The sequence below is a fragment of the Juglans microcarpa x Juglans regia genome, chromosome 5S, assembly GCF_004785595.1.
Source record: "Juglans microcarpa x Juglans regia isolate MS1-56 chromosome 5S, Jm3101_v1.0, whole genome shotgun sequence".
Classification (NCBI taxonomy): domain Eukaryota; kingdom Viridiplantae; phylum Streptophyta; class Magnoliopsida; order Fagales; family Juglandaceae; genus Juglans; species Juglans microcarpa x Juglans regia.
In genome coordinates, this window is record NC_054603.1 from 29,005,467 (window position 1) to 29,032,031 (window position 26,565).

The 26,565-nt window shown below is 33.8% G+C and overlaps 2 protein-coding genes across 2 annotated transcripts; both read right to left on the bottom strand.

The window, feature by feature from the left end:
* Positions 1-1,104: 1,104 nt before the first annotated feature.
* Positions 1,105-3,656, bottom strand: LOC121268456 (L-type lectin-domain containing receptor kinase S.4-like). Its single transcript, XM_041172746.1, has one exon. It carries the CDS (start codon positions 3,303-3,305, stop codon positions 1,254-1,256), a length of 2,052 nt encoding a protein of 683 aa, XP_041028680.1. The 5' UTR covers positions 3,306-3,656; the 3' UTR covers positions 1,105-1,253.
* Positions 3,657-21,392: 17,736 nt separating this feature from the next.
* Positions 21,393-24,656, bottom strand: LOC121266866 (ribulose bisphosphate carboxylase/oxygenase activase, chloroplastic-like). The gene is made up of 5 exons (XM_041170710.1): positions 24,478-24,656; positions 23,816-24,132; positions 23,509-23,614; positions 22,841-23,399; positions 21,393-21,976 (listed from the first exon to the last, which is right to left on the bottom strand). The coding sequence occupies exons 1-5, from the start codon at positions 24,520-24,522 to the stop codon at positions 21,690-21,692; spliced, it is 1,314 nt and encodes a 437-aa protein (XP_041026644.1). The 5' UTR covers positions 24,523-24,656; the 3' UTR covers positions 21,393-21,689.
* Positions 24,657-26,565: the final 1,909 nt, after the last annotated feature.

A 26,565-nucleotide genomic window follows, 5' to 3' on the forward strand; every position in this document is an offset into this window, starting at 1 on the left:
CCCGTATGGAAAAACGAGCTCCAACTCCATAGTTGGATTCTGCACCGAGTATAAAGATCCAAATAGGCCCAATGAAACCTGTGAATGATTATGCTCTATTTACAGATTAATAGAGGCATCAACCAACTTCCAGAAAACACCTAACTGAACTCCTAGTATCAATGTTTAGAACACATGGACATCATAAATCTTCAGTAGAGGTGATTTAAGTTGCAACTTTCTTCAGAAAAAAAAATGAACATGCAATTGATACTTGGTTTTCCCCTATCCTTTTGTTGGCAGCTCTGTTTCAGATAATTAGGACTGTCATCCATCAAAGAAAACAAAATTGCGTGAGTGTATCTATTTATGTAAATGTCTACTTCTCTTTAAACATTTTTTTCCTTTTCTAAATTTGACGTCTGATGCTACTACAAATTGTTTGGTGAGTGAAACAAGTTCAAACTTAAAAACTGGCAAATTTTTTTGAAAAATTTTATTGCAAGCAAGTTGGTGCACCAATTTGTGTACTAATATTGATATATAATACATATGTTTAACGAAACGATGTGAATTAAAGACGAAAATAATTTTCATGATATAAGAGATTTTCTTCTTCTCTCAAAAATTTTTTTTTCATTTTTTTTAAATTAAAAAAATCGTCGATACGCGATATGGTGCACGAACTCGCTTGTACCTAGCAAAACTCAATTTGTTTACATTAAATTGTCAGCACGTAGGTTGTTCTCCCAAATTTAAGGACAAAATCTAATGGTAGTTTAATGGAGTTGAGGTGCTAAGTATAGAAAGATTATATGCAAAAATTAAGAAACAAAGTGATAATTGACATATAAATCGCATAGAAAACTCACGTCCAAGAAAGAACTAACCCAATCAATATCCTCTACAAAACCCACGTCTAAGAAAAACCTAACCAAATCAATACCCTACAGAAAACCTACTATTAAGAAATTAATTTTTTTCATGTAGATTCAGTATTTATTCACTTTTTTTAAAATGATTATACGGTACTTACACTCTCGCTACAACTTTATGCAACTATCATTTCTCATATAGCTCGGGAAGAGAATGAAGAAAAACTTGCACTCAATACAAAATGTCCACAACAAAAGCATAACTGTGTATATGATCTGAAGAACTGAACCCTTTGCATATGAATTCTATATTTTTTGTTTATCTGCAACATATTTCTTTCGAAAATTTTCCACTAAACCAAACAGAAACCTCACAAGAAACAAAAGACGAGGAATTCACTACCTAGTTTCCCTTCTGCCATTGAGAAGAGAGAGAGAAGTTGAAAGTGAAGCAAAACTAGCATGGACATCTCTGGTCCTATTGAAAGAATAGGACCTCATCCTGTCATAGGAAGAAGCTGCAAAGGAGTGCAGAAACTCCTCGAATCCCTCCACATGACCCTTCCCTCCATTGTAATCACCTGGCGTCCTCAAGTCCTCCGAGATCTCAGCCTCTCCTTCCAAATATCTAACCACTTGCCTCATGCTTGGCCGTGCAATTGGCGCATTATTTGAACACATTAGCCCCAGTTTCAACACCTTCACCACCTCATCCTCATTATACTGCCCATTCAGCTTAGGGTCAATCACATTAAGGACATTTCCTTCTATGAATCTGTCCCACACCCAATCCACCAAACTCAACTCTTCAGGCATCGCCTTGTGCTCAATGGGCCTGCGCCCACAAGCAACCTCGAGCAAAAATGCACCAAATGCAAACACATCAGAGCATGTTGTGGCCTTGCCTGTTCTCGACAGCTCTGGTGCAAGATAGCCTAGAGTGCCCACCACCCGCGTTGTGCTCGGGTTCGTACCGTGTTCGTACAATTTTGCAAGCCCGAAATCTCCTAATCTTCCGTTGAGTTCACTGTCGAGCAATACGTTGCTAGCCTTCACATCTCTATGTATCACAACCTGTTCGTAGCCCTCGTGTAAGTACAGAAGCCCAGAAGCGACTCCCTTGATGATCTTGAACCTTTGCTCCCAACTGAGGATTGCCTTTGGCTCATCAAACAAGACCTTATCTAAGCTCCCATTAGCCATAAAATCATACACAAGAAGAAGATCGCCTCGTCTACGACACCAACCCAATAATTGAACCAAATTCCGGTGACGAAGCCGCCCAATGCTAGCAATTTCCGCCACGAATTCACGAAGACCCTGTTTGGAATCGTGCGAGATTCTCTTAACCGCAACTTGGGTCTTCGAATTTGGAAGCGTCCCTTTGTAAACTCGACCGAACCCACCATGCCCAAGTAGCTCTTTGTCTCTGAAACTATGGGTTGCTTTCTTCAGTTCTTGGTAAGAGTACCGATGCGGGCCAAGTTCGAGCTCCCAGTCTTCGATTACGTCGGCGTTTTTTATTTTCCTAAACAGGTAAATCGAAATAGAGATTGCAGATACTGCAAGAGCAATAGCTACAACAGAAACTCCTACTGTTAGAGCCGTGTGCTTCTTCTTGGGTCCCGGTAGCGAAGGCAGTGAAGAGAGATCAAGGGCGGGAGCTTGCCCGTTAATCTTGAAGCTCCAACCCAATATGTAGTGTGAGCTAGCGAGCAAACCCGTTGAAGCAGAGAACCCAACGAACATAAATTCTTCAAGGATCGGAGAGAGATCTACAGGAAATGACAAGATTGGCTTTCTGGGTTTTAAAGAAAATGGCGAAATCGTAACATTGACAACATGTTCAGCTGAATCGTAGTCGATCCACACTTGAATAGGTTTCCCACTCTTGAGGTAAAGATCTTGTTTGGTTGAATCATCGGTGAAATATGCAGCGGCGGCGGAGGCGTTGGATTGTAAGCTATTGATATCAATGCCAACATGGTTGTCGTTTATGTCTCCGAACTCGAAGTCTTGGACAGTGTCGAATTCAACTGCGAAAAGATGGTTGGAGAAATTTCCGACATCGCTGGCATTAAGGAGGCCCAGATACTGGCTGGGCAGAGCTTTAAGATCCTTGGAGGTCGATATTGTGAAAGCCAGGCCATGGCCTCCGAGCTTCGGGTACTCGGGGACAGTAACAAAAGCAAACGAGGAGGAGAAAGAGAAAGCCTTACCGTTGGTGGAGTTCTTGAACTGAAATGGAGAGGTATAGAAGGCATGGCCCATTAACCGAGTGGTGTCGTTGGTTAATTTAAGAATGCCTGTTTTTTGGATTTCGGCGACGCCATTTAAGGTTATGTTGGTGCCCACATCACTAAATCCAGGAAAGAACAGCTCGGTGATCTGGGATGAAACCGGGATTGAAAGAAAGATAAAAGCAGAGAGAAATCGAAGAAACTTGGCCATAGTTTAACACAAGAATCAAGGCATTTAGAATCCAGAGAGGGTTTCGGATATAAACGAGCTTGGCGAGTTAAGAATTGTATATGCACGGAGTAATAAATTTTGAAGTGGGAATGGAGTTTTCAATCAGAAGGGTTTGAAGCAGAAGAGAAGAATATCTGACAGTGAAAGGTTATTTAGATCTTGGACAGCAAACTCGGCACATGGGCAAGCAAACAGTTCATTCAAGATATCGATTTTGTAGTTAAACGTCTACGCCATGGTATAAGAAGACAAACCGGCTCTCGAACTCTGGACTCCCAAGTCACAACTATGGAGGAAAAGTTGTCTGTTATGTTGGCGAGCTGAACAAGACAGATTTCTGAGGTTAGCCACCTGTTCTGTATTCCTGTTTAACCTCACCACAGGAATTATGTTTTTTTTTTTTTTTTTTTTTTGTTTTTTTTTCTTTAATCTCCATTTAGATTGAGAAATCTCAATTCATCTGAGTTTATTTTATTATTATAAATTTTTTAAATTCTCATATAAAATATAATAAATAATTTAATTTTTTTAAATTTTAAAATAATAATGATATTAAAAAATAATATTTTAATAATATTTTATTTAATTTTTAATTTTCATATCAATTCATCTCATCTTAAAATCCGAACGAAACTGAATTTCAACATCGATACTTTCTTTTTGTCTCGTTTCTTTCAAGGCAAACACTTATCTCTAGAGCACTAGGATTGATTTTTTTATGTGAATATACAAAATCACATCTTTTAGATATTGATTTTACATATTAAAAAAAATTATCATATTAAATTATACATCTTTAAATTAAATAATAATAAAATATATTTTTTAGAATTATATTTTCTTGATATGCTTCAAATAAGTAATTATCAATCTCGTTCGGTCATCTTTAATTTCTTTGTTTGTGTTGCTATTGAGAGAGAGAAATTGTAGGAGAGAAAAAAATAGTAAAATAATATTTGAAGAGTAAACAGTATTTTTTTAAATTGTAAAATAATAATAAAATACTGTTTATATTTATGTAAAATTTTGAAAATACATAGTCTAATACAGGTCAATTTAAAGAAATATTATATAAAAATAAAAAAAAAATATAAAGATGGATAGCCACTATCAATACTCTAATTGAAGTGAAACCCACATTAAAGAAGAGTCTAGGGACGCCACCCACGAAAGAGACTAGTAAAGTCACGGGTCCACACCAGCAGCCAGCAGCCACTCTCGACTGACTCTTTTATATTGATATTGGCTTTATTAAAAGCCTAATTAAATGTATAATATGATAAATTTTATATTAGATTAATCAAAAAGATAAGTATGAAATTTTAAACTATAGTAAATGTCTATATTTCTTTAAATTTAAAACGTTACTATTGTTCACTTATCAAATTTATTTTTTATTTACTTTTAATTTTTAATAGTCTTTTTTATTCACGTCTAATCTCCAACTGTCTTATAATAATAATGCAAAAATTAAATTAAATTATTAATTAATATATAATTAGTGTAATTATAAAATATGAAAAAAAAATATTATTATTAAAAAAATAATATTATATTATTATTTTGATGAATTCAATAACTAATCTAATGTAGAGTTATGAATAAAAAAGTTTTAGATATATGAAAAATATATACTTTTTATTAAAATTTAAAGATAAATTTGATAAGTCTAATAGTAATGCTCATAGTATTAAGAATTAAAGTAGGCAGCGCACAATGTTTGCAAATAATTGAGTTCTCAATATTCGTCCAACCTCTCCATCTCTCAAACCTTGGAACCGATCTAAGAGGGCTCCTTTCTCTTTTCTCACTTTTACCTTCACATTTTTTTTTTAAATCCAAAAGCGAGGTCAGGCCACTTATTATTAATAACCTCATTAAGGTAGAGGAAAATCATGAATACAAGGTTTTATAAAAAAATACATCAATGACGAATATAAGGAGTACCCAATAAATCAAGTCGAACAATGCCCCGTAGTCGTCTTTGTACGAAATCCTCGCCTAAAAAATCAATGATTTTGCCCATAGTCCCTTCTTTTGCCAAAAAGTCTGCTGTCATGTTAGCCTTTCTAAAAATATTTTGAAATCAAATATTAAGCACATTCACAAGAGTTTTAATCTCCTCTCAAAAGTCCCAAAAAAACCAATATTTGCATATCCTAAAAGCTAGCCAACCCATCACCACACTTGAATCAGATTCTATCAATAAATCTCTCAACCTAAGAGATTGACACAAATGAAGATCATCAAGAAGAGCCCGACACTCAGCAATCCTATTTGTTGCATGCCCATAAAAATGAGCAAAACCTGCCAACACCTTCCCCTTGAATCCCGAATCAATCCCCCACCACCAAACCTCCCCGGATTTTCACAACAACCACCATCAACATTAAGTTTAAATAATCCCCTTTCCGGCGACTTCCATGCTATTAGTCTTGGTAATCTATCACAAACCTGAAGCATAGGACAATTAAGATCCTGCAAAACTGAAAAATCATTAGGACCCATCATCTTAAATTTCCGCAAGCCATTTTTCATATCCCTTAAGTTCACTTTCATTACTCTCAACATTCCCCTCCAATCAAAATTAATACCCTCCATTCAAAAAGCACATCTAGCCTTCCAAAGAGTCCAAGAAATAATAATGGGCAACACACAACAGATCCAACCAACCTGCGAAGAATAAGTTGCACGCTTCCACCATAAAGCCATCATCCAATCCCAAGTAATAACCCGTGGCAACCAAATCCCACGAATCACTGCAAAATGATTCCAAATTTTTTTCAGCACCTCTCCCTCACAAAGAACATGGCTCTGCACAACAATTAAATTTGGATACTAGCGGAATACCCAATTGCATAATGGCCTCATCTACTGGTAAAGATTTCCTACTAGCTCTCCAACAACAAAATGACATTTTCTTGGGAACCCCCTCTTGCCACAACCATATGCGCTAAGGACACAAAATCCCTCTCTTCCGCACGATCTGCCAAGCAGATTTCATAGAAAACCTTCCATCAGCCGACGAAACCCATACGCACGAATCCTCTCACTCCTTCGCTCTTATATTTGACCGCATAATTCTTTCCACCACTTGCTCTGAGACCACACCTCGTAGCGTTTCTTCATTCCACCCAACTTCATCCTACATACATTTTATTCACAAGCCAGGGTCACCTCTCACCAAAGTACGCACTGCCAAAATTTCATCCCCCAACCAGAAGTTGGTCTCCCCATTACGAATAATCCATTTAGAATTTTCCATCACAATTGGAATTAACCTCATAACTCACTTCCAGAAACAAGATCCCCTCCTCAAGTTCATAACTGAATAAATGTGTTTATCCCCCACATATTTAGTAGTGAAAAAATTTGTCCATAAGGAATTATCTTGCTGCAATTTCCAAGCAAACTTCATAAGCAAAGATTTTTGTACTTCGGAAAAATCCCGAATCCCAAGCCCCCATTTTCAATTGGCAAACAAGTCTTTCGCCACGAAACCCACTTCCTTTTTTTATTTTTTCTTTTTATCTAAAGATGATTCCCATAAAAAATTAGAGAAAATCTCCTTCAAAGCAGACAAAACTCCCTTCGGTAAATTCAAATCTGAAAGCATGTGAATTGACATACTATTAAAGACATGCTTAATTAAAAAAAATTTTCCTCCAAAAGAGAGAAGTTTACCTTTCGAGCCTGCTAACTTCTTTTGAATCAAACGTTCAAAGTCTCATTCTCCCCACATGCAATGGAATTCCCAAATAAGTACAAGGCCACACACCTTCCTCAAAACTAAAAATTCTTTTTAATTCCACTTTCCTTGACACCGAAAAGTTAGAAGAGAAAAATATAGAAGATTTATGAGCACTAACCCGCTGCCTTAACATCATCTCATATAAATGAATTACCTCCAAAAGTTTTCTAATCGAAGCTTTACCCCCATTAGAAAAAATAAGTAGATCATCCGCATATAACAAATGACTAATCATGGTACCTCCACAAGAATTTGGAGGGTGAGATGAGAATTTTGTATTTTGTTTTGTGTTTAAAATATTATGTTTAATATTATTATTGTTTTGGGATTTAAAAAATGTGTATTGGGATTTGAAAAAGTTGAATTGTTTATTATATTTTGTATGGAGATTTGAAAAAGGTGTAATGATGAGATGATATGAGATGAAAATTTTGCGTTTTGTCTTATGACCCAAACCTGCCTTTAATCCTTCCTAATTGATACTCCCTATTTAACATTCGCAAAAGCACTTCCTCTGATAAGATAAACAAATATGGTGAAAGAGGATCACATTGACAAAGCCCCCGTGAAGCCTTAAAAAATCCCTAAGAACATTCATTTAACATAACTGAGAAGTATGGAGAAGAAATACAATTAAAAATCATATTTCTCCATTTATCCGAGAAACCCAACATTTTCAAAACCTCCATTAAAAACCCCCAATTGACCTGTCATACGCCTTGGTCATATCAGTTTTAACCATAACATTCCCGACTCTCACCTTCCGATTCATCCCCTAAACCATCTCATGTGCAATAGCTATATTATCAAAAACACTTCTCCCCCTAATAAATGCATATTACTTTTGAAAAATAATTTTATGCAACAAAGAAGCCAATCGAAATATCATTATCTTCGACAAAATTTTATAAAGCACCGAACACAAGCTAATAGGTCGGAATTGGCCGAAGCCTACAAGTTCATCAACCTTATGAATGAGCACCAGGTTAGTCGCACCATAAAATGTTGATAGCGACATCCCCTCAAAAAAATCAAAGGCCAATTCTAGAATATCATGCTTAACAATTTCCCAAGCAAGAATAAAAAAAACTAGCCGAATAACCATCCGGCTCTGGACTACTACCCAAAGGAATATACTAAAGTGCAGATTTTACCTCTTCCATTGAAGGCCTTGCAGTTAAAACTTCATTTTCTTCCTCTGAAATAATCGTAGTCAACAACGCCAATGCATCTTCCTCCGGACGATTTCATCCGCAGCCAACAACTCCTAGAAAAAGGCCACCGCCCCATTCTGCACCTCTTCAATAGATTCTAGAAGCAAACCATCTTCCAATTGCACCTTCTCAACCCTTTTGTTCTTCTTTTGCTCGAGGAGCCCGCATAATACCACCAACTTTATCCCCACTGTCACGGATAATATTAAAATCACCCCCAATAAACCATTGACAACTACCCGAGTCTTGATTACACAAACAATCACACAACTCCAATCTCTTGGTACGGAAACAACTGGCATAAATGAACGTACCAAGAATCCACACTCTACCAAGCGTAAACCAGACACTTAAAGCCTGATCCGTCATCGACAATAATTCAAACTCAAGATCAACATCCCAAAAAAGCCAAATTTTCCCCCAACTTCTGCATTATTAACAAAATTAGACAACTTCATCCATCTAGCCCATCGACGACATTTATTCTTACCAAGAAAAGGTTCTAAAAGAGCCACCACAGAAGGTCAACTTTTATTCAATAACTGCCAACGCCTACTCTTCGACGAAAGAATATCCCTAACGTTCCACGTTAATATGTTCAATACCAATCAAATAATTTCTTTGAGCGAGTACCTCGCTCCAACACAACAATCGATTTTTCTTTCCTTATCCCTCTGAACTTCTTCAAAGGGACATGCAAATCCAAATCTGAATCAAAACATTTTGCTGCTAATTCATTCAGTTCCTCATCAGGTTCAATATCTGAAATTGCTCGATCATGCAAAAATAATTCATCTTCTCGTCTCCCTTCCTCCTCTATACATCCCCTATTTATCAAACTTCCTAATTCAAACTCCAATGCCTCATCAAAAAACTTAAAGGGAACTCCTAGGAGACGACTCAGCAACAATTTCATGACCTTCCACATCATCCGAATCATTTTCTATTAAAGCAACCCAATTGTCCTGTCGTCTCCGATTTTTTTCAACCACGCCAGGGCCCTCCAGATACTCCACCTACTTTATCGAATCAGCATAAAAACTAAAATTTTCAAATTGAAATTTAGAACGCACCTTACCATCCATGCAATAAACAAAGCTTCTTGCGAACCACTCTTCATCCCCTCATTCCTTCGATTAACAACCTCCATAAGTTCTTTCCGCCACACCACATTATAGCCCACCCATAACCCATACACTTTTTTGTTTTGCAAAAGTCTTCTCCTACTCCTTAGAATTCACAATTTTCCACACTTTCTTTGGCTTCTCTATTCTACCCACATCTTGTTTCACCATTTCCGCTCTATTTTGATTTTTCTCGTTTCACTTGCATTGATGAACAAGGTGACCTTGCTTCCGACAAAGTAAGCAAAACACAGGAATCGATTCAAAAAAAACTTCTTGAAAATGACTATTTTCTAGCCCTGGTGTTCCCAGCCAAAAAGAATGGCGTATCAGCTTCGATACATCAATATCAACACAAATTCACACTGTTTCCGGGCGAGTTACACACGTTGCACTATCCCTCTTCAAGAATCGACCAAAGCCTCCACCAATACTTCTCAATATTGATTCATTAAAAAAATAAATAAATAAACGGTAACTCGGAAATGTAATCCATATAGGAACCCAAGGTGAATCCTCCTCCTCAACAAAATTCGGTGTCCAATGTGAGACTCTATAAGGAACCCCCTCTATATCAGAATTTTCTCGAGCCATCACACTAATAAAATTCTCCTCATTCGCAATCCAAACAAGAACATTCCGCGGATTGCGCAGCTACCCAACCACCGAAACAGAACGCACTCCCATCTTTTTTTAATAAACCCACGGACATGGTCCAGCAATGGTCTTCTACATAAGAATTTAAGTACTACTGAAAATTTGAAGGCTCCACCGATTGCTTAATTTCAGATTTGGAAAACATAAAATACATCTCCTCCTCAGTGAATTTTGGATCCCAAAAAGGAAGCTCCACTTCAAGAAGCATATGCGGCCTCAGCCACCACTTCCGCAAAAGCACCAGATAAACTACCACCAGGCTTTTGAAACGAAGCCTTCGCAAAATGCCAAACAGAACTAGCACCCACGCCCTGCCCCACCATCTTAGACTGGGGCCCAGACGTAGGGTCAGCGACTAGCGCCATCATCAACCCTAATCGCCTCTCCAAAGTAGAGAGAAAAATATGACCCCCTCCACGTCAGCAAAAATCACCAAGTAGAAGTACTTTTACCTTTCACTTGTTTGAAGTTTATTATCTAGAATGGTTATTTTTTGTGAATCGGGTAATGGTAGATATAGACTTACAACTCTTTTACCACCACTTTACTACTCTAAGACACTGTTTAGATTGAGAAGTGATTTCAATTCATCTCATCTCATCATTACAATTTTTCTAAATTTTTACATAAAATATAATAAATAATTTAACATTTTCAAATTCTAAAATAATAATAATATTTTAATAATATTTTATTCAACTTTCATTTTAACTCATCTCATCTCAACTCTCAATTCAAACGGAACTTAAGTGTAATTTTTTTAATATCTTTAATCATTAAGAAAAGATATTAATAGTCACTTTTAGTATCGTAACCACTTTTAGTAAATAAATATTTTTTATTAATTTTTATTTTTTTAATCATTTAAGTTAAAAAAATTAAAAAAAAATAGTAGAAAGATAGTGAAAGAATAGTAAGACTATCATAGTTCATAAAAAAAATAAATAGATTGACTTCGTCTGTCACGTCTGCTGTCACGTCTGTTAGCTAACAAGCAATATAAGAGAACTTCAAAAATAAGAGAATAGATATTAGTCCTTCATGTCTTCGATTTCCAAAGTCTACCCTAATATCATTTTCAACAGAAAAATGCTAATGGAGTGCTCGAGACATTGACCGATAGTGTATTTATGTGTTATATTTTTTAATATTAATAAAAAACACGAAAATTAAAATAGTCACGCAAATGTATTATTGGTCACTCCTCTCGTATACAGAAGCACCACCCTTTTCAATATTGATATAATACAATTAATTAATTAAATAAAGTATAGTATTTGAATAAGTCTTAATATTAGTAAAATTATTAGTTGTCTAAAAATTTTAAATTAATAAAAAAATTAAATTAAATTATATATATTATGTTCTTAAAATATATTATTCTTATCTCCATTATAGATGTATAATGTTGATTCTTATTTATTTATGGGAGGAAATTTACATCTGAGTCATTTGAGCGTCACGATTTCATATTTTACACTAGATATGGTTGAATAGTATGAGAATTGCTACATTGAATAATAATAGATATAATCGTAGATTGTGTAAATGTTATATTATCTTTTTGAAAAAGAGTTGAGTTTACTATTAAAATTTTATATTTTTCATATAGATTTCATATTTACTCACTTTTTTCAAATAAATTATACGACACTTACGTAATCAATGGTTACAAATATTATTTCTTTTTGTGCAATTAAAATGTGGAACATGGTTTTATTGAGTGCCATATTTATCTTACCAAATTATTAAAAATATCTCTCTTTCTCCCGTCCTAAGGTTAAAATAGTCAAACGATGGGAAATGGCATCTAAACAATTTGGTCAATGAAATCCAAACAAGAAAGTGACCACTTTTTTAAAAATATTTGTAACATTCTCAAGTTTGGTTATTATCGTGGCTGCAATTTCTGAAAAAGATGGAGAAGTTTGGTCAACGAATCAACCTTGCTTGTAGTCTCCAAATTCCACTCTACTCGATTGGTGTCCATTATATATAAATATATATATATATATATATATATATATATATATTCTATATCTTAAAAGCGTCTATCCTCATATGAGCAGTAAGACGAACAATCATAAATAGTATTTTTTTTTGAATACTTTTTATTTCGTATATATCCCTATATAACTGACTATTATTACAATTATATCATTTTAGGTCTTCAGTTTTACAAAAAAATACAAAAATAGCCTACTATAATTACAAAAATTTTCATTAAAAATCATTTGCCGTGTAGTATCTTCTAAGAGTAATTTTATATACAATCATGAAGTGTGTAAATATTATGTAATCGCTTTAAAAAAGAATGAAGTCCACTATTAAAAAATTAATTTTTTTCATATGGGTCCTATGTTTTATTCACTTTTTTCAAAACGATATGTGACCGTTGCACAATTCACAGTTACAAATATATTTTCTCATCTTCTAAAAGTTTTGAACTCTTTTAGTATATTGACAAAGAATGATCCCATTTTTTTAGATGGGTTGACATGTGTGCAGTATGACATAGTTACATAAGCTCATACGTATGTATATATTAGGCAGGCACAATTGTTTTGCTGCCTTCCTCTAGAATTTTTTTTTATATTTATTTTTATTTTGTAATTAAAGAAATATTTTTTAATGATGTTGTTTATTTTAAAAAAAAATATTGAAAAATGTTAAAAAAATGCATGTGAAAAAAAGCAAAAAAAAGAAAAAAAAAACACATGAAATACACTAGCAGGAGCCCAACAAAGCAGTAGTGGCTATAGAGCTACTTTTTTTTTTTTCTTTTTGGAAATTGCAACCAGTGAAAAAGCAAAAGAAAACAAAAAACACATGAAATATACTAGCGGGAGCCCTCAACAAAGCAGCGGTGGCTGTAGCGCCACTCTTTTTTTTTTTTTTTTTGAAAATTGCAGCCAGTAAATAGTATGTCTTGTTAGGAATAACGCTAACTATGTTATCATGTATATATTTATAAAGAAGAGTCTAAATTAAATTAGAAAAAGCTAGCTAGCTAGCATATAATTATGTATATCATGTGGTGATGATCAAATCATTCAGCTAGCTAGCTAGCATGCACGTAATTGGTGAGTGAAACTAAATTATTTATTTCATATTGCATTATTACTTGATCTCTATCTTATTTCTGTTTCTAGCATTTCTATCATGTCTTGTAGATCGTCATTTACAGCGTCGATCGGTTTATTAATCTGACATATACTACACGACTCACTAATCTTATTTCTATCCGATTCTTTTGTTGAACAAACAAATTTGGATTCGTCGACTTTTAGTTATTACATAATGTATGACATTATACACATGCTGTCATGTATATATTAGACACTTATATTTGATTGTAACTTCAACATGTATTACTATTATTATTATTATTATTATTATGTTTCTTATAAATTTGATAATATTTATGCAAAAAATTGTGTTTATAAACTTAATAATTTTAAATATGTAACTCTCATGAACTTGTTAATTAAATGGTGACTTTATATGTTGGCCTATTTATATAAATAATAGTGTTTTTAATTAAGTGTTGTTCAGAATCTCCTTTTAAAAAGTTTTTATTTAATTAATAAATTATTACTATTGAATGCTTTTACAGAAAAATTTTATTTTTGTATAAATTTTTTTTTCCTCCAACAAGACGCTACGTACAAGGGGCATAGCCTCCTTACTAGTATATAAATATATTTATATTCTCTGCCACTCCTTCAACTCCCATTACTTTAAAAAAAAAAAAAAAATTTGTTTCATTTTTTATGATATTTTCTGTCATAGACTCATAAATCTGAGCCTCACCTTTGAAACATTTTTATAATAATAATGATATTATAGAGTTTCATTTTGTTTATTCATTCTGATTGTTTATGTATTTAATTTTTTTTTCTTTCATTTAATGATTAAAAAAATTATTATTAGTGTATTGTTGTATTTTTTTTTATTTTTAAAAATTTTTAAATATATTAAAAAGATGTAAAGACAATGCCAACTTTCTTAATCTGAACATTCCAATTTTATATAATCGTTCTCAAAATTATAAAAAGGAATTATAATAAAATATAGATGTATTTTTTTTAATCTTGACAATGGCACCAGAAATTACTGACTTTATATAAATATGTATATATATATATATATATTAGAAATGTATTTTTATATTTTTACACCACATCGATTTGAAGTTATTATTATTATTATTATTATTATTTACTGAAAATTCATAATTAAAATTAAATTAAAGATAAATAAAGCGAAATCTATTAAAAAGTAATGTGAGGTTAGATTGTTACAGAAAGCATCTTACTGTAAATTTGTTTGCATGTTGGGTACACTGCCCTATCCTTGGGGTCACGACTCACGCACCGATGCACGGCCATACTGCACATGACTCCAGATGGAAGACATGCCAGAGGTTTCGGTCGTCTCGTGTGGTGGTTTTCCTTGTTTTTTTTTTTTTAGGGTTGATTTGGATTTAAGCTACGTTTAGATAGTGAGAATATTTGAAAAGTGTTGAGAATGTTTATGAATAATAATGAAAAAATAATAAAAAAGTAATAATAAAATATTAAAAAATAGATAAAAAGTAATGAATAGTAGAAAATTAGGTAAAAAATAATAATAAAATAAAAAATAGTAGTGAGAGTACTCACTCTCACTTGCCAAACACACCCAGGTTGATATGATATATAGTTTTAGATGAAAGATGAAAATTATAAAAAAAATATTATTATTATTATTATTATTATTTTGATATTTAAAAAAGTTGAATTGAGATTTGAAAAAGTTAAATTATTTATTATATTTTGTATGAGAATTTAAATAAGTTATAATAAAAAAATAAGATGATTTCATTAAGATGAGATAAAATAAAATATTTTTTGAATCCAAACGACATCTTAATCAACCATAGACGCCAATTTAAGGAAAGTTACATGGGATTCTACAATATTAATATAAGGATGATGCTACACTGCTAGAGGGTCGCCAGCGGATATTGCTAGTTATAATTTTTTTTTTTTTCCTTTTGATTTTTTTAACATTCTTAATTATTAACAAAAAAATCTATATAATTTTACTAATAATCAATTCTTTAACCATTAAATAAAAAATAAAAATAAAAATAAAATACATGAGCGCTAAGGTTGAACAGTAAGTTTGAGAGGCTCCAGTAGCATTTTCCTTAATGAATAGAATATATGTATGTCAAATATTTAAGGAAATTTACATGGGATTCTACTATAAAAAATTCTACTTATCATTCTCACACTACACATTATATACCACATATAATTTTTAAATTTTTTTCTCTTAGCAAATTTGTAGTGTAGTGATGATGAGTAGAAGAATTCAATTAGTTTAGAAAGAATAAAAAAAAATAAGTATAGTGTGTGGGAGTGATGAATAGTAAAACTATTCTACAATATTATACATTCAGCTTAATGCAAGCCATTCTATTGCTTGGTTGTGTGTCTTGACTCTCTAGTGTTCATGTCTTCTACTCGACGCCAACATCCCTCCACCTTCGTCCTTGCCAGGTAGGGCAATCACTTCCCTCTTTGGCTCCATTCTATTTCAGCTTGGCCCATCCCACAACCATGGTCGTGGGTCCGAATGCGTACATGATTGGAGATGAGGAGACTCGAGCCCTAACTATGGGTTACTCGTGTTCTTTGGAAAATGATTTGCACACATATTTTTTATAATATTTTACGTAACTATATTTTAAATAAGAGGTATTTTTATAAAACGTCTTATAAGAGTAATATTATTTTATAAAAATACAGTCATATTATAATATTGTTATGAAATATGTTGTCTATATCATTCCTTCTGAGAAAAGGAAAAAGAAAAAAAAAATAGAAAAGTAGAGAGGAGAAGAAAATTGACAGAGACAGAAACATTTTTAGAATCTTTTTTAGAACTATATTTTAAATTTGGGGTATCTTTTGAAGTCATACACTCATGGCCATGGTCAAACCACTACCATTTAATAAACGATTGCATGTATGTTTTTCTTACATACATACGACTTGAACATTAACCTACCTACCTACCTTTGGAATCCAACACCAGGCATCTATATATGCTTGCGTGTCATTCCACCAATGCAATCATTTTGCATCTTCTTCTCATGACTTTGAATATTTAGCATAAATATTAGCCGTTAATTTGATTACAAAATATTAAAATAAAATAAAATAAAAAAGCCACTTCATGTGTTCGCATTTTGGGAGGAGTAGTGAGCCATTGATCAACACCCACCTCATGATCACCTACTCCCACCAAGTTAAATGGATGATGTCTTTTGTCTCTTCACATTACATTCCCTTCACCTTTCCACTTCTATTCTCGTATTCAAGGAGCGGCATCCCTTGTTCCTCTCACCATCAATCATTGCTGTTGAACAAGATGGTGTGCCACACTTGATCTTATCCCGTCCCTTTTGATGAGCTTGCCTCTTCGGGCCATCAAAGAATATTGGACCTTGTGTCTATCCTATAATCTGCGAAGAGAGAGCATTCATGCAGTTTTAAAGAGATTTCATCAAATCAAATTTATAAACAGATATAGATATAATTTAATATAGTATGTTAAATTATAAAATTAATTTTATTATAAAATATATTTAATATATCGTATGAATCCATATAAATTTGCGAGTTTATTTTTGTGAGATCTCTTTATAATTATTTGGTTTGGTTTGGGAGATGAGATCATTTCATATAATCATTACAACTTTTTCAAACTTCCACACAAAATATATAAAAAAAAATTAAACTTTTTTAAATTTCATAACAAAAATAATATTATAATAATATTTTATTCAACTTTTAAATTTTATCTCATTTCATATTTCATCTCATTGTATAACCAAACGAGACATTTCTCTTTCTTAATCATTATTTTGGGTAGAAATTTTAAATGGGCGTAAAGTCATTTGCTAACAAAGCAAAAATGTTTTGCTCTACTTGTCAAAAATATTTCGCTGGATTGTTTGTTAGAAAAAAAGTGATATTTGTAATTTTAAAATGTGTAAATTATGCACATTTATTAAAAAAAATTAAGTAAATCTAAAATAAAAATAAAAAATTATTTTTTTAATAATAATCCGTATTTTTCCTAAATAAAATGTGCTAAACTTGCAATTACTCTGTTTAGAAAAGCTAAAACACTACGTGATCATGGTCGATGGAAATCGTGACGTAAGGCCTACAGTTCGATCTAAATAATTCAAATAAAAAGAAAAAGGATGCGTGATTCCCAATTTAAATTAAAAAAAAAAAAAAAAAGCATCTTGCACAATTATTATATTAAGTAATAATTATAAAATAGGAGAGGGTTCCCGGCCTTTAACTCTCATAATATATGCAAAATAAAGTAAAATAAATTAGGAATAGACATTCATTATTAAAAAAAAAAAAAAACAAAAATAGGGATGGATCACGTATTGCTTCGTTGGCAAGGGATGACATGTACCCCAACAAATCGATGCCAACCAAATGTGCGTTGCAAGGAACTATTAAAAACGGAATCTCAAGGAATATTGACCCCATCGCTGACTGATTATAGTAATATAAAGATGTTGGTTTGCTGATTTTCGGCACTTAAATTACTATTTACATTATATTCATAAAAAAATAAATTATTGATATTAAAAGGGATAAACTATTCCTAATCCATATTGCATCATAGGCCCAGCTTAAAAGAAGGGGTTTTATCAACAAGATTTAGGGGGAAGTAAGAGGTAAAGGGGGAAGTGACGGGACAAATGAGAGAGAGAGAAATTGGGCCAGACACGCACAAAAGAATAATAAAGTGACATAAAACTGAATTCTTAATCTATAGGTCAATAAAAGAGATTAGATTGGCTGAGAGAATCAATGTTTTGAATACTGTACCGGACGTCGTACCGGTCAAGGCATTGAAACGAAATATTTCGATATCTATATCGTTTCGGGATAGCGTTTCAGGATAATATTTCGGAATAGTCGATATATGAATAAATTATATATATAAAAATTATATTCTAAAATAATAGTCTATATATAAATAAATTATATATAAATACATATATATATATATATATATAAATTATAAATAATCTAGTCTGAATTGGGGGTTAAAAAATAAACTTGTAGTTTGAAAAAATGAAAAAAAAAAAAACACAGGCCAAAATATCGGCCGGTACCAGCCGAAATATAGGCGGGTACAGTACCAGCCGGTATTTTGGCCGGTACGGAACATATATAGTACCTGTATCAGCCGGACGGCCGAAACGAAAAATTTTAACCGTACCAACCGGTATGGTACGAAATTTAAAACTATGGAGAGAATGGAAACTTATGGACGATTTGATGCGAGAGCTTCTTATTTTTTCCAACGTTAGGTGACCCGACCCCATTTGTACAGTCTATTACGAAAGATGACGAGAGACAATAAAATAGATAATGATACTCTTATTGCTTAGTACCTGTTACTATCCCTTTACTGCTCAAAGCCCACGTGTCTTACTTTAGTTTTTTCTTTCCTGTCAAAACGAAGGACTTACATTTAAATTTTTGGAAGTCAAAAGCTCATACCTTCAAAACATTTTCACAATCGCGCCCCTGAATCTTGTATATCCCTCGTACCACAAATATTTACAAATTGATAAGCCGATTTTAGTTAAATTACTAACATCAAATCCTCTCAGCTCTAAGAGTTTCTGCACAATAAATAAGAATAAATACAGCAAGAAATAGCATGATAAAAAAAACTCACATCGGGCTGAAGGGCGCCCAAATGATATAGAATCTCAAAGAAAATACTTGCAGCATAAAATGTTTTTGTAGTATTCGTATAAACAAGTAGAAAATAACAAATGTGATTATAAACTACAGAGAGAGAGAGAGAAGAGAGGAGAGAGGGGCTTTTGGTCCGCGTTGTTTACAGTGGCTTGTGGTCGGAGGGGAGAGCTCACCTGTGAGAACAATTGGGTGCGACGGGATTCTGTTTCGTTTCTCAGAATGGTTGGAGAAAAGAGACTTGCTTCAGAAACTTTTGTTTGAATCAAGAAAGAAAAGAACAAAAAAAAGTAAGCAACGTGGACTTTGGGTAGTAGAGGGGGTAATAGAGAAAAAATAATTAGAATCGTCAATTGTGACATTCGTGTAATTGTTTTGAAAAAAATGAATAAAATATGAAATTTATATAAAAAACTTAATTTTTTAATAGTGAGCCTAACTCTTTTTCAAAACGATTATACGATGTTTACGTATTTCACGGTTGTATTTAGAATTACTCGGAGGTAATAATGGGTGGTAAGAGTATTATTACCATTGTAAAATACTTCCATTTATGGTGAATTTTCTCTCCAAATGACACGTGGACGTAAATTTTGTATTGAACCACGTAAATTTGAAAAATTTTAGATATAAATCTCACACTCTGCACATTACTTAAAAACATATGATTTTACTTTTTTACTCTCATATTTCATATTGAATTGAAATATGAAATATAAGGATAAAAAAATAAAATCACATATTTTTAAATTGTGCGTAGAGGTGTGAAGATTCTGTGTAGTACAACTCTGTAAATCTGTATGACTCGTTTTCTATTTATACTTGTTATATTTATTTTCTATTTACTACAATAAACGTACTTTTGGACACCATACGCGAGTCAAAGTTCCGGCGTCATTTGGTGCGTGAATCTCATGCACCACCGGGGAGTCCTCTGCCAACGTCACGAGCGGCGTTTCTGGAGTCTGTGAGTTCGGGATCTCCAAGGTCGACTGTCGGTTCTCTTCCTAGAGTGGCGCGTGTACTGCACGCGCCACAGCAGTCTCTGTGCACTGTTTTTTCCTTTTTGTGCAGTGTTTTCTTTATTGTTTCTTTTGTGTAATGTAGTTCCTAGGTAAATAAAAATCTAAAAAAGTAGTGCCTTCGGACTTTGGTCCAAATGGAGTTGTAGTCCCCCCTCCACGTTGCCGGGTTTTGGTGGGATTTGGTATACCCTACCCTGCTTAGTCGGGATATGGGGCTTTGTAACCTCTGTCGTGGATAGATGTGATAGTTTCTCTAAGATCTTGGTCTTTAGAGATTTACCGTCTAGACTATACCATGTCAGTCACGAAAGTGTACTTGGAAGTTACTAACGATTGTAATTGGCTTGTTTTTCAAGTCAACTTTGTAAGTCTTCTCTTAATGAAAGGTAATATCCATTTAAAAAAAAAAAACTGATATGAAGTGGTGTGTAAAAAAAAAATTAAATTTATCTTAAAAAAAATAGATTTAATAAAGTGAGCATATAAATTAATTCCTGTTTGAGATTGTTATTAGTGTAAGGAAATAATATAAAATAGAAGAGGGTCGGTCCCCAAGCTCTCATATTATTAATATATGCAAAACAAAGTAAAATAAAATATAGAAATTATATCCCTTGTCGCTTCATTGGGAAGGGATGACATGTACCCCACAACTCGAGGCCTAACACTGTTTTAGTTATTTTACATCATGGACGACATACGTCCCTAGATATGCGTGTTCCTAAGAGTTGTTGAATCCAAAACCTTAAGGAATATTGACCATATGGGTGACCCAGTGTTATTAGTTAGATAAAGAGTCGTCTAGGCTGCCGCCAGTTTTGACTGTTGAGTGTGCGGCTTAGAATATTTAATTAATTAATTAATTAATATATTTTTTTAATATTTTTTAATATTTTTAAATATTTTTAAAAAATAAAAAAAAAAACCAATATATTAAAAATCATTTCCTTATTCATTAACTAAAAAAAAAATTAAAAAATATATATAAATGGCCAACATTCTGACAAATTCGACAATATACTAGCATTTTCCTTAAATAAAATCTTGCACAACCAAGGAAAATGAGCATGTGATCTTTGCCATTTGCTGAAATAAAGACATAATAAATAAATAAGAAATGCTTTGTCCATAGATTGAATTACAAAAATAATGAAAGCAGCACCCCACATTGGGAGATAAAACAAAATAAGTTTTCTACTTTAACTTAGTTAAATAATGTATTTTTCAATATTCGGGAGCTCATTGCATGGACAAACTTGACATTCCATACATTAGATAATGATTGAAGTTTTCTTTTCGTGGGATTTGTTAGTACTTGAGTTTTGTTTTTTTGCAATCTCTCAAGTTCTCGTTATTGTTATTACGGTGTTCTTTCGCTATAAATGAGAGTTTTTTAATAAATTTGAGAAATAGTCACTATTAGACATGTGATTTTGACTCTTTAATAATAATAATAATAATAATAATAATAATAATAATGTATTTTTCATTTAATAAATTGAGTAATTCATGCCATTTTTTCAGGTTTATGAGTGGTAAATATATTCAAAATATATGAGCGGAACAGTTCTGAAATTTACAGACACATCCATCAACACTTTCTAGCTGTATGGAGGATCAAAGTTGCCGCATTGAACCTTGGGGTACAGGAAGTTTGAACTGTTGGGCTGCTCTTGACTGCAGCCAAAGAATTATTGAAAACTTAAATAATCTCTCTCAAAATCCTTTTCCCATTGTGTATAAATCCTAAAGCCAGATGAAAAGTTCTCATCAAGACCTTTAAGGATGAAGAACCTAAGCATAGAAATTTCCACTTTGGATGGCATCTTCGTTTGCATCTCCGAGAGCTGCTTCTTTCAAGTACTTTTCAGACAGTTGGACTCTCTTTACATTTTCCTGCTCTTGAACCAGCATGTTTCCATACTGGAGGAGCTTCTGCAGATTCATTTTTGGTTGCTCGAAGGTTGGAGGTCCCTCCTTTGAGTTCACAAGCCGTTTCCCAACATTTTCTACCCCAACACTTGATATCCATTTCCTCACTTCATCATCATAGGCTCTTGCCCTCAGCGCACCAAAGAAGTCTGCACACAATTGAAAACAAAATGTTAAAACTATCAGATGATTTGGACTTTTTTTTTTTTTTTTAACCTCTCGGGTCTCATTCGAAAGCATAATGAAGAAATTAATGGGCCTAACACATCTTATAAAATAGGTTCAACAAGAGAGGATTGTTAATTCTTTATAAACATGCCTAAGACCTTGTTCACATGCAATGCGAGATTATTCCTCAACACCCTCCATCAAGTGCGGGCCAGTATTTTTCCTGTTTCTTGTCACGGGATAAATAGTGTGGGCTCTCATTTGTCCTATACCAGACTCTGATACCATAAAGAAATTCATAGACCTAACTCGTCTCATAAAACTGGTTCAACAAGAGAAAATTGCTAATTCCTTATAAACATGCCCAAGACCTTGTCCACGGGCAATATGAGATTATTCCTCAACACATAAGATCTCAACCACCCAATTAAAGAGCGTTAGAAGTCCACTTTTCCTATCCTTGTCTTAATCACCAAAGTTCCTTTGAACTCTTGAATTGTTCTGTCTGCCATCTATTCCTTCTTATTTTCTATATTCTAGGGTTAAAACCAATTTATAATTGATCACAGGAAGCTGTTTTCTCCATATTATGAAGTCTTCTTAAATGGAACCTTCAGCTATAAATATTTGAAACATCCATATATGTTCCTACCCTTTCCATGTCAGCATTTCATATGAACTAGTCTATCATGTCAAGTTGCTTTCTCCAAATTTCAATATATGAGGAGCATGAACTTTTGTTGTTCTAACTTCACTATTTATGATTTATCAAACAGACCCCCATGAAACACAATATAGTACTAAATACTAATCAAATCAGATCTACTAATTAGTCCAATATTTACCTATGGACTGTCCGGGGAAGGTGTCGACAAGCTTCACTACGTCATCCTCGGGCACACCGTCTGTCCGGAAGATACCTGAGCAGACACCAATGCAGTCATCCCGAGTTGGTGCCCAGTAGAACTTTTCCATGCGACCATCACGTATGAGAGGGGCATACAATGTTGAGAAGTCATTTCCAGTGGCAATAATGGGGACACGAGGATTCTCCTGCTTGTTGTACATGCCAGGAAGCTGGACATTGGTTGGGCTATCGGCAATGTTCATAAGGGTGGCATTCACCATCTGATTATTCACAGTGTATTGTGTTGTTCCTCCAAGCCTACCGGCTCCAGCATCGAGATCGTTGATGAATAGGCAGCACATTTTCCCCTTCTTGATGATATCTGCCGCTTCACGATATCTTTGCCTGATCAGTTTTGCAGGCTCTCCAGCGTTCCCACTTTCTAATTCTCCAGCACTCATCGTGATGGGGCTGATTCCCATTTTAGCAAAGACAAGCTCGCATTGGAATGATTTCCCTTGACCTTTGCCTCCCCAGATACCCAAGATGAGAGGAACCTGTCGCAATTATTTACCATATCTCTGAAATAGTTTCATAAATCATGTAACCCAAAAAAAGAAAAAAGAACCAGTCCTCACTTCTACTATGAAATATTCCACCAACAACCTTAATATTTGGCAAGTTTAAGAAGTTCTTGGTGATGTGAACAAGCAGCTTGTCCATGAATGCAGGAGCGATGTAAAGCCCATCCATGTTGTTATCAAGGTTGAATCTGCAGAAGAACTCAATCGTGTCACATGTTCAAAGTAGTAAGTCCAGAATTAAAAGACGTAAACCATCTAATTCGTCCTCAAACAACAAAACACAAAGATAAATTTACGAGTTTCTGGAAATTGCTAACCCAATCTCTGTTCTCCGAGATGAACATGAAAAAGCAGAAATCAATTGTGCTGACAAAAATTGAATAACTTACTGGCGAAGACCAACACTTATGTAATCATAAGAGCTCATGACAGCATGGTGAGTCCCGGAACCCATGGGAGCTTGGAAGAGAGTGTCCACCATTCCCTTTCCTCGAGTGATATCCTGCTGATCGTCGGAACTGTCAAAGGCTAATCCCCCCCATCTATCCTTGGGGTTCTGCTTCTGCTCATCGTACTCTGCTATAACCTTGAAATTCCCAAAATATGTCTTCTTGTGGGTGATCATGGACGTCACCCTCTTCATGCTTTTGCCCAAGAATGACGAGCTTGGAACCGAAACTCGGGCCATGGACCCATTCAACTTCCACTGCCACTGCGAAAGACATATTGTTTTCATTTTATGATATCATTGATTCCATCCAATAATTTCAACAAACCCAGAAAAGGAAAATTCACCCATACGTCTTAGAAACAGGAGTAGAGTTAAAACATTTTAAGTGAGAATAAATTTAGAACATAGGTATACTAAAACTCTGATTCTCCGAAGCAATACACGGAAGTGCATACGGCACTGGCTGATTTATCGATGAAAACAACAGAAACGATTTATCCAAAAGAGAGAAAATTCAAGAATGCATTCGGTGAAAACCAAATAAGAAGGAAATGGAGCAGCACATGCGACACAAAAAGGGCGGAGGGAAAAACAGAGTACCGGTGCTCTGTTAAGAGCTCCTACAGCTGGAACCGAAGCAGACATTGATTACAGAAGGTTGCAATGGAGTCGGAGGCTTCAAGAGTAGAGACGTAATGGAACTGAAAATTTTTTGGAGTGTCGTCTATAATGAGAAGAGAGTGCAAGCTGCAAGGTGAGAGGGACTTTATATATGTATATAGCATGGGTGTGAGCTTCTGCCGAAGAAAGCGAAAGGGAAATGGGAATCCTGTGGATTGGCTTACGATTTTCCCAACGGCCGCATAGATGGAATTGGCTGTATTAGGTGTGGCTCTTGGGTGACTGAATCGTGGGCTCTTTCATCACCGTGGGCTGTTTTCGACGCTGGGAATATGAATACGCTTCGAATAATAGTAATGAGTTAAATATTTTATTAAAGTTTAAAAATTAAAAATTAAAAAATTAAATAAAAAGTTAAAAAATTATCTTAATATAATTATTTTAATATTTTTTTTTGAAATTTAAAAAAGTAATATTGATTTTTGTATTTGATTTTAAAATTTATAAAAATTATAATGATTAGATAATGAATAGATAAAAGAATTAAATATTTAAAATTGAAAAGTATTTTATAATTAAATGATGCTTAAAAAGAAAATTGTGACGAATTTTTAAAATTTTTAAGAAAAATTATATATCTTATCTTATTATCAAAACGTGCCTTTAGTCTAGTCATCATCTCCTTGCCGTCTTCTCACGTAATATCAAATAAATTTAATGATAAATAATGAATTATGATGGAGAAAAACTTCCAACTGGTCTTTCTATTTATCTTCAAATAACAGCCCTCTAACAAAAAATACACATATGGGTTCCACTTTATCTCCATTATACCGCACCACATACCAACTTCACAGAATAAAAAAAACCCCCACTAAATCCTTTCCCCCCCCTCCCCTCGTAATCGACGACAGACCCCCCACCAAATGCTTTACCCATGACGCTCCCCCTGAATCTTATATGGTTTGTATTGGTTTTGAATTTATTTTTTTTGTTTTTCTTTTCTGATCGAGTTGGTGGCATGCAGTTGGTGAGTCCTGGGGCATGGCTGACTGATATGTGCCATGAGAGATATGAAGCTAGAGAGAAGAAGAATTCTAAGAAGGTACATGATTGGTCATTGCTAATTTATATCTTTTTGGTATTTGACGTGTTTTGGTTTTTTGCCCTTTTCTTTTGGGTAATGCGATGTAGAAATCAAGAGGATTGAAGGCCATGGGGAGTATGGATAGCGAGATTTCGCTCGTACTGATCTCTTTCTCAATCTAGCACACACTAGTACTACTGCTATATATATGGCTTGAACTGGTTGTGGTACCCAGTTGCAGCTCCACTTGCCACTGGCGCTGTTGTGGATTGACAATGTTTTTTGTTTGAAAGAGGATGATGATATGTTGTTCTTTCACTCTTAACATAAAGCGAAAATCGTTGAACTAATTCCAGATGGTGTAGGAGATCAGCGGAAACAAGAGCGAGAAATGAAAAGAAGATGAAGAAGAGCTTGGGAATTAAGACTTCCATCGCAAAACGGAATGAAAAAAGTAGAATTGGTGAGTTGCAGAGAGAAAATGAGAATAGGCAGAAATGAAAAGTGGAGTTGGTGAGTTGCAGTGGAGTTATTTGGGTGAAGGAAATATAGTGTAATGAGTTTATTGTAAAGTCTCTACAATTGATGGTGTGGCACAATTCTATTGTTGGCTGTTTATGCCTCAATAGAAGATGGACCGCTCAAAAGCGGAACTCATTGTGATATCCAGTATTTTAATGATAAATAATAAATGATTTCACTTACCCAAGTTAGGGTATCATGAGATTTTAATCAGATGGCGGGAAATTTCGAGTTATATAATAATCAAGATTTTAATCAACCTGGTCTTTTTAATATGAAGATAAACATGCCTTCAATTTTTTTTATTCTCTCTAATGATAAATGATATTTGCAGTTATAAAATGCTTCACGTAATTCTTTTTTTACAAAATAAGTAAAAATATAAGACTTACATAAAAAGATTATAATAGTGGATCTCACTCTTTTTCAAAAAAAATGTACAACGCTTGCACAACCAA